Source organism: Apium graveolens, chromosome 3 (assembly GCF_009905375.1).
Source record: "Apium graveolens cultivar Ventura chromosome 3, ASM990537v1, whole genome shotgun sequence".
Taxonomy (NCBI): domain Eukaryota; kingdom Viridiplantae; phylum Streptophyta; class Magnoliopsida; order Apiales; family Apiaceae; genus Apium; species Apium graveolens.
The window spans coordinates 49,975,961-49,988,822 of NC_133649.1; the positions used below are offsets into that span (position 1 = coordinate 49,975,961).

The 12,862-nt window shown below is 36.8% G+C and overlaps 1 protein-coding gene across 1 annotated transcript; it reads right to left on the reverse strand.

Moving 5' to 3' along the window:
* Nucleotides 1-10,275: 10,275 nt before the first annotated feature.
* Nucleotides 10,276-12,186, reverse strand: LOC141712262 (berberine bridge enzyme-like 8). The gene has a single exon (XM_074515133.1). The coding sequence runs from the start codon at nucleotides 12,102-12,104 to the stop codon at nucleotides 10,470-10,472; it is 1,635 nt and encodes a 544-aa protein (XP_074371234.1). The 5' UTR covers nucleotides 12,105-12,186; the 3' UTR covers nucleotides 10,276-10,469.
* Between the last annotated feature and the right edge of the window lie 676 nt (nucleotides 12,187-12,862).

Consider the following 12,862-nt stretch of genomic DNA (forward strand, 5'->3'; position numbering starts at 1 on the left):
AAATGGAGTTGTTGAAAGAAAGAATAGAACTCTTATTGAAGCTGCACGAACTATGCTTGATGAAGCAAAGCTACCAACCTATTTTTAGGCTGGAGCTGTGCAGACTGCTTGTTTTACTCATAATGCAACACTCATTATCAAGCATGGAAAGACACCATATAAGATGGTGAAGAAAAAAAAGCCAAATCTGAAGTATTTTCATGTATTTGGATGCAAGTATTTTGTTCTTAAGACTCATCCTGAACAGTTATCCAAATTTGATCTAAAAGCTGATGAAGGAATCTTTGTTGGATATCCACTTTCCACAAAAGCCTTCAGAGTGTACAAATTAAGAACACGGGTGGTCATGGAATCTATCAATGTCTCTTTTGATGATAAGAAGATTACTGGACTTGAAGATTTTAATGATCATGATCAGCTGAGATTTGAAAATGAAGTTTTAAATTCTGATTCTGTAAATCCTGACAGTCTAAATCCTGATAGTCTAAATCCTGACAGTCTAAATCCTGATACTGCAAACTCTGATGGATTAAACTCTGATGTTATTGAAACTATGGTGACTACGCCAAAGGAAGATGCACCTGTGCAGGGGGAGCATACTGAAGATACAACCACATCTCAAGAAGCATCAGAACCCACAACTGGCTCTTCAAGTTCTGATTCATCAAGTTCTGATGAGCCAAGTTCTGATAATTCTGGAAACTTAAATTCTGAAGGATCCAACTCAGAGCGCATAATTTCAGGGGGAGCATCAGAAAATGTTGATGAAGACAACATGGATTATGAGGGAGCATCCAGTTCTAGAGAAAACCTTCCATCTGCAAGGAAGTGGACTAAATCACATACACCTGACTTAATTATTGGAAATCCTGATGCAGGTGTCATAACTAGAACAGCTACTTCAAATGAATGTCTCTATAATTCTTTTCTTTCTCAGACTAAACCAAAGAAAGTGGAAGAAGCTCTTCAAGATGTTGATTGGGTGCAAGTAATGCAGGAAGAGTTAAATGAATTTGAAAGAAATAAAGTCTGGACCCTAGTGCCAAGACCAAAGAATAGATCTGTTGTTGGTACAAAGTGGGTGTTCAAAAACAAAACTGATAGTGATGGCATAATTACAAGGAATAAAGCAAGGCTGGTTACAAAAGGATATTCTCAACATGAGAGAATTGATTATGATGAAACATTTGCACCAGTTGATAGATTGGAAGTCATAAGGATATTTTTGGCTTATGCTGCTCACAAAAAGTTTACAGTCTTTCAAATGGATGTGAAAAGTGATTTTCTCAATGGAGAATTTTAAGAGGAAGTATATGTTGAACAACCTCTAGGCTTTGTAGATTCCAAACTTCCAAATCATGTCTACAGGCTTGATAAAGCACTTTATGGCCTTAAGCAAGCTCCAAGAGCATGGTATGAGACTTTAGCTCAGTTTCTTCTGGAAAGTGGATTTAACAGAGGAACTATTGACAAAACACTGTTCTATCTCAACCATGGAAATGACTTACTTTTGGTGCAAATATATGTTGATGATATCATTTTTGGTTCTACAAATGACAGACTTTGCAAGAAGTTTGCAAAACTGATGCAGTCAAAATATCAAATGAGTATGATGGGGGAACTTAGCTATTTTCCGGGCCATCAAGTCAAGCAGAATGAAGAAGGCACTTTTATTTGTCAATCCAGGTACACCAGAAATTTGCTGAAGAAATTTGGAATGCAAGATTGTTCAAGTGCATCCACTCCCATGGCCACTGCAATAAAATTTGATAAGGATACTGGTACATCATTAGATATTACTAATTACAGAGGTATGATTGGCTCACTACTCTATCTTACTGCAAGTAGACCTGATATCATGTATGCTACCTGTCTTTGTGCAAGATTTCAAGCAAATCCAAGAGAACGTCACTTAACAGCTGTGAAAAGAATTTTCAAGTACCTTAAGGGTACAGCTGATCTGGGATTATGGTATCCTAGAGAATCAGACTTTAAGCTAATAGGTTACTCAGATGCAGATTTTGCAGGATGCAAAATTGACAGGAAAAGCACAAGTGGAAGCTGCCAATTTCTTGGAGGCAGATTAGTTTCTTGGTTTAGCAAGAAACAGAAGTCAATCTCCTTATCAACTGCAGAAGTAGAATACATTGCTACAGGAAGTTGTTGTGCACAGATTTTTTGGATGAAGAATCAGTTACTGAATTATGGTTTAACATATTTTAAAATCCCTATTTACTGTGATAATCAAAGTGCTATTGCTATGACAGGTAATCCAGTTCAACACTCAATGAAAAAGCACATCAGCATTAGGTACCACTTTATAAGGGAACATGTGGATGAAGGTACAGTGGAATTGCATTTTCTTCCAACAGATCAACAACTAGCAGATATCTTCACAAAACCACTATGTGAAGCTACTTTTACAAGATTGGTAAATGAACTTGGAATGGTTTTATGTTCTTTCTCTAAATCTGCTTAGTTTATGTTCTGATACATCAGACTTTATGATCAATATTTACATATATTACTATCTTTGTGTATTCTGTGCTTAAATTGAAAATTGCTTAAGTGTTGATTGTTGTCTGATGTGAATTTATAAACTCTGATAGTGATATGAATGTTTCTGTGACTATTCAATCCAATGTGGATAATTGTGTTAAATGTTGACCTAGTAGTCTTTAATATACTAAAGATCCCATGTATGAAGTAATTATTTATGTAGAAATCTCTTAACACAAGCAAATTCTGATATTGAGCTTAGTTAAGTTTACTTTGTGTATCTTATTACTAAGTCAAAAACTAAAAATAGTGCTTCTTATCTGTTAAGTTCTGATGTTAGTAAATCTGATGGATGTACTAAGTGCTAATAAACCTCACTTATCAAAAGAAAAAGGAAAAGAAAAAGAAATAAAAATCAGGTACTCCTTTGAGATCTAGAGTAAAAATGTGGAAGGGACGACCCAAGTGCATTGCTGGTATTAAGTAATATGCATTAGAAAAGCAAAATAAATATTTTCTTGGTGACTTTTCACACTCTATGATTACTGGAGAAATACTCTGATAATAGCATAAATTCTGATAAGCAGTCGTGACTCACTTACACTGAGAAGCCACTGTAAAATGGAATCTCAAAAGATGCATAAAATGAGCACAAAATAGTTGAGGTGGACTCATGCATGAACTCATTCTAAAGTAGACTTCAAAATAATGACAGATTTTGAGCAAAGTTCTTAGTTATGCCTTATTTCTAAAATATACTGAAGTGAATCAGACTTTAATCTTTATCTGATATTTAGTTTACTGCACACACATACACTCCATATGAATGATGAAAATTACTGTGGTGATAAATGTTATTTTAGATGAACAGTTTAAGTGTCAGTTGCATAAATTCTGAGGATAAGTTATGTTGGAAATTCTGATGATTAAGTTCTAAAGAAACGAAATCATTATTTGTGTGAAGAATTACAGAAATAGACATTCACTTTTTGAGTTAAGAAGTCATGTTCTGATGACTGTTAAGTTATGATATAAGTCTAAATTCTGATATTAAATCCTGATTCTTTACTTGACTTATTTGTGGTTCAATCTGAAACAGTCATATTTAAAATCAGAATATGTTTGGGTGAGTTATAAACAGTCAACATAATTTGGGTTAGTGGTACTCGTATATGCACAGTAATTTTTACTTGTTTCGTGTGCTCATTAACTCCTGTTTTAAGCTTCCAATGGCTGTTATTATTACTCATCAGTCTAGGAAGTCGAGAGGTCATTATTTTTACTTGTAATTGTTGCCCAGTCCTCGCATCCCTTGGTATTCCATTGGCTATTTAAACCAACGATTCATTCCAGCCAAAAAATCCTTCACTTTCTCACAAACTCACTCTCTTTTTATTCATATCAACAAAAATGGCTGAGTTTGGTTGGTTTTACAACTATGACATCGACACTGTGCATATTTTTCAAAATAGAATTCCGACTGCATATCCTATCAACAACATTCCTTATAATCTCTGGATTCAATTTCCAGAGATCATTAAAAATGACTTGTTGACTGTCCAAATAAATCTTCATCTCCGTTATCTCCATCAGCAAGAACGGATCATCCATCTTGCAGTGCTCTTCGTCAGCAGCAGAAGGAGTTAGTCGTTAGGCTTCTTAGCTTAGGACTAAAGCTGTTGATGTTAGGAATTTTAGACTAGGGCAATCTTTTAATTTTATGCAAGTAATTTAAGTTTCATGAAATGTATTAATTTGATATATTAATGAAATTTTACTTTATTGCAAGATTTTGTCTCTGAGTCGTTTCATATTCTGATGACCTTTTAAAGGCTAATGCTAATCATATTCTGATGAATTGTTAAGTTCTGATAAAAATCAAGTTCTGATGCTGATGTGGCAGTATTTATTTACTTGGTTTATTTTTGGTCATTACCTCAATGGTCATATTTTTTAAATATTGGTTTATGAGAGATAAAACAGTAATAATTATTTATTTAATGGGATTACTTGGTTAGTGGGACGGTTTTTCTCCTTGAAAAACTGCATGTGATAAGTAATAATTGCTTATTTACCGTGCCCATTACTTTTTGCCTTAACTACTGCATGTCTGACAGGTGTCAAGGTCTGTTCCACTACATATTAACTGCTGTCACGTGGGGTGTCTAAGTAAAAGAGATAAAAGACTTTAAAATCTTTTATTTTCATTCTTATTCCACTCTTTCTCTTTTCTTATTCTCTCTAACATTTACTGACGGTTTCTTTACAGACATTTTATCAAACACCTTACAGGCAATTTTCTTTCTCACTTATTTCTCATGGCACCCAAGGACATAATTTTTGATGGAGCTAAGTTTGTTCCTAATAACTTCTCCGCTATTCTTAGCAAGTCAGAAGCCCCATCCGAACTTTATTTCATTCAGGACTTTCTTGCTAGTTCTGATATTGGGTACGCTCTGACCGAACCTGAAGCAGTCTCTGGTACTCAAGTACTGGAGTTCTGGAGATGCGGAGTATATGATAATGGTAGTGCTCAAGGGTCCCCAAGTATTATTTTTTCATCAGGGGAGGATGAGTATGTTGTCATATTGGCTACGGTCCGACAAGCACTGCAGCTACCTGAGAACTGTGTGTATTCTACTGTTGAAGAGCCAGTTCTTCAAAACATGATGGCCAGTCTGGGGTATGAGGGGATATTGGCAAAGCTGGGTCAGTTGAAGAGATCTTTCATAAGGAGGGAATGGAGTTTCTTCTTTGACTGCATAACCAAGGCTTTTGCAAACAAATGTTCCAATTTCGATGCAATTCTCATATTCAGCCAACAAATCGGGTATGCTCTCATAAATCAAACTGATTTTGACTATGTAAGTGTTGTCTTAGGTTTTATTGGGGATAGAATGACAGAAGATAGAAATACTATTTATTTTGCTAGATTCTGTCAGCTTATCTATAGTTTTTGTTGTGATAATAAGCCTCAATCTGCTAGTGAATTAATTACATCATTCAGACTAGCTAAAAGAGCTTTTAGTGACTTATTATCTAATGATAATAAGAAGGCTGTGTTAAGACCCCTTCTAGTTCCTTTATCTGTCAAGCAAGCCTTAATAAACTACGATTCGGTTAAATACACTGAACTATATCATGATGTCCAATCATCCGAACCTCATCCATTAGCACCTACCACCTCTACAAAAACACCTCCAACTTCTCAACCTCAACCTTCAGATCCTACAGTGCAGCCCTCATCTTCAAAACCCAAGAGGACTAAGAAAGTACCTCAGACTCAACAGAAGAGAAGAAGGATCATTCTGCGAGATGAGTCAGACAGTGAGGAACAGGTTCCAGTGTCAGAACCTGTTGTTATAGAAGCTGAGAAGGTCTCTTCTCAGAAGGATGTTGATTTTGGGAGTTCTAGGCCCCTAAAAAAGCTTAGAAAGCTTAATTCTAATGATGCAGCTCCTACAGACTCCTCAAAAGCTAAAAGATTCAAAACATTGGCAAAAAGGCCTGAAAATTCTGGTGAAGGAATGGAAGCAGCAGCTAAGGAAGGGGGTCAGGAATCTCTGATCTCACAAGACCCTGTTGAAGCTCACAATTCTCCTAGTGCTGATCCAGACCTTCATGCAACTCATCACTCTCCACTTCATGAGCCAGAAATAACTCATATTCCCACACCTCGAGTATCTCCAGTACATGCTGATAACCAGGGGCCAAGTGATGAAATTGACATCCATAACTTGGAAGTGCCTCAGGTTTTGAATCTAGAAGCTCCACCGACTCAAATTACTCCACCAACAACACCACTTCTTGATGCTGATTTTAATCCAGAATTGCCTACAACACCTTCTCTGCATCTAGATACTGAAGAGCAGATGTTAGGTGAGCATCAGAATATGGTTGTTGATCAGAACTTAGTTGGAGATCAGCACTTAGAGGATGATGTTGAAGCCTCAATAGCCTCTCATACTATTCTTTTATCAGAGAAAGTTGCTGATGCTGATTCTATAAGTTCTGATACTGCTAATGATGAAGTTACTAGTGAAGCTGCTGCTACAAATATAGATGCTGATGCAGCTGGTCCATCAGGACATGTACCTCAACAAACTGTTCATAAAGCTGAGATAGTCAAGAAGTTTGTTACAAGGGAAGCACCAGTACCTTGGAGTGAAACTACTAGAGGACAGGAGAGGACTAAGGAGTGGAACACAGTTAGTTTTGTTCCTTCTGAAAAGATTCTTGCTGAGCATCTTGCAAAAGCTGATGAAATGCTGATAAATGATGATTTCAAGGCACAGCTGAGAGTTACAGCATTGAGTACAAGGCACCTTCAAGGTCAACACTCAATAACTCATGACAAGGTGAATAAAATTCAAGAAAACTTGATCCAACAAGATATGAATCTAAAACTTGAAAAGAAAAGGTTTTTCCAACCTACCTTTGACAGAATTGCCTACATTGAGAAAACCCAAGAGTAGCAACAGTCTCAGATTGATAAAATTTGAAGAATCAAGTTTCTCATCAAAATCAACTCAATGAGATCCAATCCTCAGTGGAATTGTTTGTCTCTCTTCTATTACCTGCTGATGCCAAAAAGGGGGAGAAAGTAATTAAGTCCAAATACAAACCTATTAAGACACTGAAGGGAAAGGATGATGGAAAAGATGATCCGGGAAACCCTGGAATGGGTGGAGGTCATGGTCAAGGTAAAGGTCTTTCATCAAGTAAAGCTGGAACTACAAGTCAAAGAACAAGTTCTGATACTGGGAGAAGAATAACTTCTGATACTGGTAAAAGGATAAGTTCTGATGAACATCTGGAACTTGATGAGGAGATTTCAAGACAGTTATTTTTGAAAGAAAATCCAGGAATGGACTTTGAGAGTCTAAAGGAAGAAGAAGCTAGACTTAAGTTAGAAAAAGTCAACTCCAAATCTGAAGCTTCTGTTGTTGAAAAGAAACTTCCTAAGGCTAAAGGTATTGTGATAAAAGAAAGGAAAAATCCTGTGGAAACTAAGGCCAAATCACAAATGGAGATAGATCCAAGGTCCAAGGGCAAAGAAAAAGTTGGTGAACCTGTAAAGGTTTATGTGCCTGCTATGGATGAAGAAATATCTGATGAAGATGCTAATCTTACTCTGATTTCAAAGAAGATTTCTCAAACAACCTCTGACATGGCTCAAGTTGTTCAGAGTCAAGATATAGTAAGTTCTGATATGACAACGAAGCAAGCAACCTCTGACATAGCTCAAGTTGGCTTGATATCAGAAGATAAGTTAAAGAAAACCTCTGACATTGTTCATGTTAAATCCTCAAGGTTACTCCTACCAGGATTCACTAAAACTAAACAGACTCAACCTTTGAAGACTACAACAAGTGGTTTTGAAGCAAGAGTGGTTACAGGAAAGGAAGCAAAAGATAAAGCTGGATTGGGTAGTGCTGATGAAAGAAGAGTGCAGAACACAACCAATGATCCAACTTCCTTAAGTGAACCAGGTGTTGGAGCAACTCCTGAAAGATTGAATCAGCTTGAATCTGTAAAGATGGTTTACCATACCTTCTTGAAAGAACACATCTTGTTATATTTTATGACGGATGGAAGGGTATACCATATTAGACCGAATGTTATACCACTGAAGTATTATGAGGAACTAGAACATGTTCTATTCTTACTTCAAGTGAAAAATAGATTAACAAATGGTGCAGCAAATTATTTGAAGACTCAAATTCAGAGACAGAAGAAGCTTTATTCTGTAAAGTCTGACAGCACATAATGTCCCAAGTACAGAGATCACAAGGGTGATATTGTCGAGATGAAGCCTAACTCTGTTAAGATTATAACTACTTTTCTGGGTTATAAGGCTGTGAAATTCAATCTTGAGTATGACAAGGCATATTTGATCAGACTAGATCAGGACATAAGAAAAGCTAGAATAAATGATCTCAGGGTTGCTATCTTTCAAATTAGTGAAGATACAATTGAATTGAAGAATGCTAAAATGAGGATGATTGATGAACTTAAATATGCTGAGAGATGTTTGTTAAAGAACTATCTCAGAATAACTTCTGACATCAAAGAGATCAGTAATTGAAGCCAAGTCGAGATCTACAACTGCTCAAATTCTGATGTGTATACAGACTGAAGCTGTTATCAGAAGTTAAAGTTGGTAAAGCTTTAAGGACTATAAGTTGTAGTTATCTAGTCAAATTCTCATGCATTTGTACTTAATATTTTGACATCATCAAATATCTGTTAAACTTGTATATTATGTTAATTTACAAGTTGGGGGAGATTGTTAGATATATTTGATAATGTCATGTCTAATATGATTTGTGTTTAGTTTTCAGATCTTATTTAAACAGGACAAATCAGTACTTAATTGGAAATCAGCACTTATGCTGAAGTCAGAACATAAGTGGTCAGAACTTAAGTTATCAGGAGATATTTATCAGAAGATAATATCAGGACTTAAGGAGACTTTCAGATAAGGAAGGCGGCTGATTGAAAGGAAAGAAGATCAAGACAAACGCAAGAAGAGATATGCATGAAGAAGGAATTCCATGAAGAGAATACTTGGAAGAAAAGATAACTGATTGATATATTTTAGGAAGCAGAATTATATTCCATATCAATTAGCGATTATCTTGTAACTGTGTAGTATATAAACACAGACATAGGGTTTACACTATATGTGTTATCATTATCGAGAATAATATTCATTGTAACCCTAGCAGCTCTCGTGATAATTTGTTCATCACTGAGAGAGGACAGTTCCATATTGTAACAGAGTTTAATAAAGTTTGTTTTTTGTTACTTGTGTTCTTTAATTCTATTTGATTGTGCTAAATACTGTATTCAACCCCCTTCTACAGTGTGTGTGACCTAACATCATAAAAATGGAGTCAGGTGTCAAATAGCTACCCGACGGATGATCAACAAGGCTACACGACGAATAACAAGCATGTATCCGACGGATGATCAATTCAAATATCTGTTCACAGTGACAACACGGTCACATGCGTTGGTGTTTGCAAAAGGAATGTGTCAGCCTGTTTAGCAGGGTTTTGAGAACAAAGAAGCATTATCATTTCCATGTTATTATGAAGATATTCAAAGATGCTAGAATATAGTAGTGAAGCAGCATGGATTTAGACTTGATAGGTTTTGTTTTATTATCCTGTCTTATTACCATGTAAACTTGGTAATATATAAACCAAGTGTAGCTAGTAGAACAAAAAAACTAAGCAAACACATTTTAGAAGAGAAATAGAAAAGGACTGTTAAGAATTTCTCAGTAGTTTGTTTGTTCACTTGTAAAAGCAGCTGTGAGCTATTCAAATCCACCAGAAAGTTTTAAAGACCTGTATTTTTATTACTTGTATTTTAATTTATATAATTCTTTCATTCCGTATTTTGCAAATCAAACACTTATATATTATTGAGTTAGAACAGTTTTAAAAATCTAAAAAAGAAGTCAGAATTACATTCAACCCCCTTCTGTAATTCTTGTTGTATTGTTAGGGAATAACAATTTCCCACTTTCCTGCCTTCCACGCTAGAAGCCTTTCACGTGTCCCATTAGCCTTTAACAGTCACTTAGTTAATAGCCCCGGAGACACCTGACTACTAGTAGGATAGGGGATAAATAGGAAAATCTAAGAGAAGAAACACATACACAATTCACATCCCAAAAAATCAAGAACAATTCTTACGGACTTAAAAATATAATATCAGAATTATCACCGATCGTTGATATTTGGAAATCCCATGACACGAGAATTGAAAAGTTACACATTTATTGATTGACAGGATTAAAAGAATGGATCATCGATTAACTTCGAGATACAACTTAAACAAAGAAACAAACTGCCTAGCTAGCTAGACATGAAGACTAGCTAGCCAGTGATCACAATTTTTATTGACGTATTCAAACAAGAGTACTTTATTCAGCTTATGCCTAGCTGATGACTTGATCACATGTCTTGTATGAGTGAGAATGGAGGGACGGTTTGTTCGTGCCTGAAAAAGTTAAGAGGATCAACCAAGGTTTTAATTGCAATCAGCCTGTTGAAGTTGTTAGCAAAGTAGCTACTCCCCCATTTACGCGCAGCTATGTTGCTGATAATACCGGTGGCAGGATTTGCACCCAAATCTAGATCGTTGTAGTTATAATAAGCTCTTCGCGGGTTGCTTGACACGTATGGAGTCAAGTAATCATATAAGCTTCGTATCCATTCCAATTTCTGTGTAGTATTTCCTATCCAAAGTACCCTCGTGTATATCATGAACAATGTTCCGGCTCTATTGGGAAAGGGAATGGTTGATTCTGGGTAATTGTCCAACACTCCTCCGTAAGGCGTGAAAATGACGGTTGCTTCCCCTGCTCCAACTTCAAGAAGCTTGTCCCAAAAGCCGTTTAGTCCTGGCACAGACACTGGCGATCTTACAAAATCCGACTTTGCCTTGGTAGGAATATCAGCTAAAAATGTTCGGTCAAGGAAATCCTCGGGAGTGTAGTTGGCCGAAAAAAGGGGGAAAAACGACGACTGCATCAAAGCTTCAATCCAAGTAACTTCCTGGAGCTCCGATCTCTGCATACCTAGTTGAGGAAGCCTCGTATTGAAAATGGTGATGAGTTCATCAGCTGGACCAAGGTATGCGCCAGTAAAGGCAAGTTGAACTACCAAACCATCGGCTCGAGTACTTGCGTTACTCACAACTGTACTAATACGAACCCTGATATCCAGTTCATTTGGAAGAACAGGAGCAACAGTTTGGAAAGGATACATAATTTCAGTCTGCTTCTCTTCCCTCATCACAGTAAAGATAGTAACTTTTGTCGGTACATCAACTAAATGAAGTTTCCAAGACAAAATGACTCCAAAACTAGAACAGCTACCACCTCGAATAGCCCAGAAAAGATCTTCTCCCATTGCTCTTCTATCAAGGATATTTCCACGCACATCAACAATACGTGCATCGACCACATTGTCAGCTGCAAAACCATATTTTCGTCGTAAAGGACCATAGCCACCTCCACATATAAGTCCAGTGGCACCAACTGTGGACCAAACCCCAGCAGGAAAAGCAAGCGTGCCACTTGCTCGGTAAATCCAGTAGTAAACCTCACCGAGAGTTGCTCCTGCTTGTACTATCGCTGTCTTTGCCACGGGATCTACTATAACAGACCGGAGATTGATCATGTCAAGTAAAACAAATGCACGTGTATATGTGCTACTATAAGAAAGACCCTCCCAATCATGACCACCACTTCTTGTCCGAATTTGCATGTTATTTTTTCTAGCGCAAATCACAACAGCTTGGACTTGTGATTCGGCAGAAGGAGTGACAATGACGGCAGGAGTAAGACGATCCAATGCGAGAATTCTAGGGTTTCTAGCTGAAAATGAGTAGACATCATTGTATGAAGTATTAGCAGGTGTGAATAAGAGTTGAGAAATTTGATCAGTGGAGGTACTGCTTTTAAGGCATTTTACGAAACCAGTAGGGTCAGGAACGTCTGGCCATGGAAAAGAAGCTGAGGAGATTGAGATGAGGGAAAAAAGGATGAATAAAAGAAGGGCTAAAGAGGTTGGAGGAGCCTTCATTTTGTCTTCCTTACTTAGTGTCTTGATTGATTCTATTCTCTAAGAAAGTCCGATTTTTATAGAGTACTTTTGAAGTGTGGTAAACGACACCGTCCTCTAGGGTTTTAGAGTCTTAGCTACTGTAGTAGCATTGCTGTTTTCAAGTCATACAGTACGGTGGGTGCAGTGCATTAAGTATATATAAAGATCAAGTGGGACTTAGAAATCTAAATTCGCTGCGCACATTATTGTTTTTTTTATTTAAAACGATGCTAAATTGTAGAAGTTGCTATCATCGGGTTTAGGGTAAAACCGGTATTGTAGTGTTCGTTAGCTTATACATAAATATTGATGAATTATTGAAAATTATAAATGAAATTCAAGGTGTTTTTTTTTTTTTTGTGTTGATGAGGGGCACAATAAAAACAAAAAAATTATCTCACTAGCAACTACTCGACGCCAAGCTACTCCGACCAGGTCTTCGTGAAGAATACTTCCTGATTTCTTAATCAATCTGCTGCTGTGTTATCCTCTCCATAGCAATGAAGAAATATAACCTCTCAATTATGATTTTTTAATTATTTCTTTGCACAGGTGGATAAGATTGATCAACGGGTCACTTCGGGATCGTGGAATGCTCCCCCCTCCCAATCCTTGAACCCAAAAATGATCCCCGAACGGGATTTATTTTATTGCCAGATCCCTGCCCCAAATAGAGAACTGGGATTCCCGCGGAGATTCGGGAAATTTCTTTATTTTTTCCGTTTAATAAAGTTAAA

Excerpts from the sequence above, each read along its gene's own strand:
- LOC141712262 (XM_074515133.1), bottom strand. The coding sequence starts at position 12,104 with ATGAAGGCTCCTCCAACCTCTTTAGCCCTTCTTTTATTCATCCTTTTT.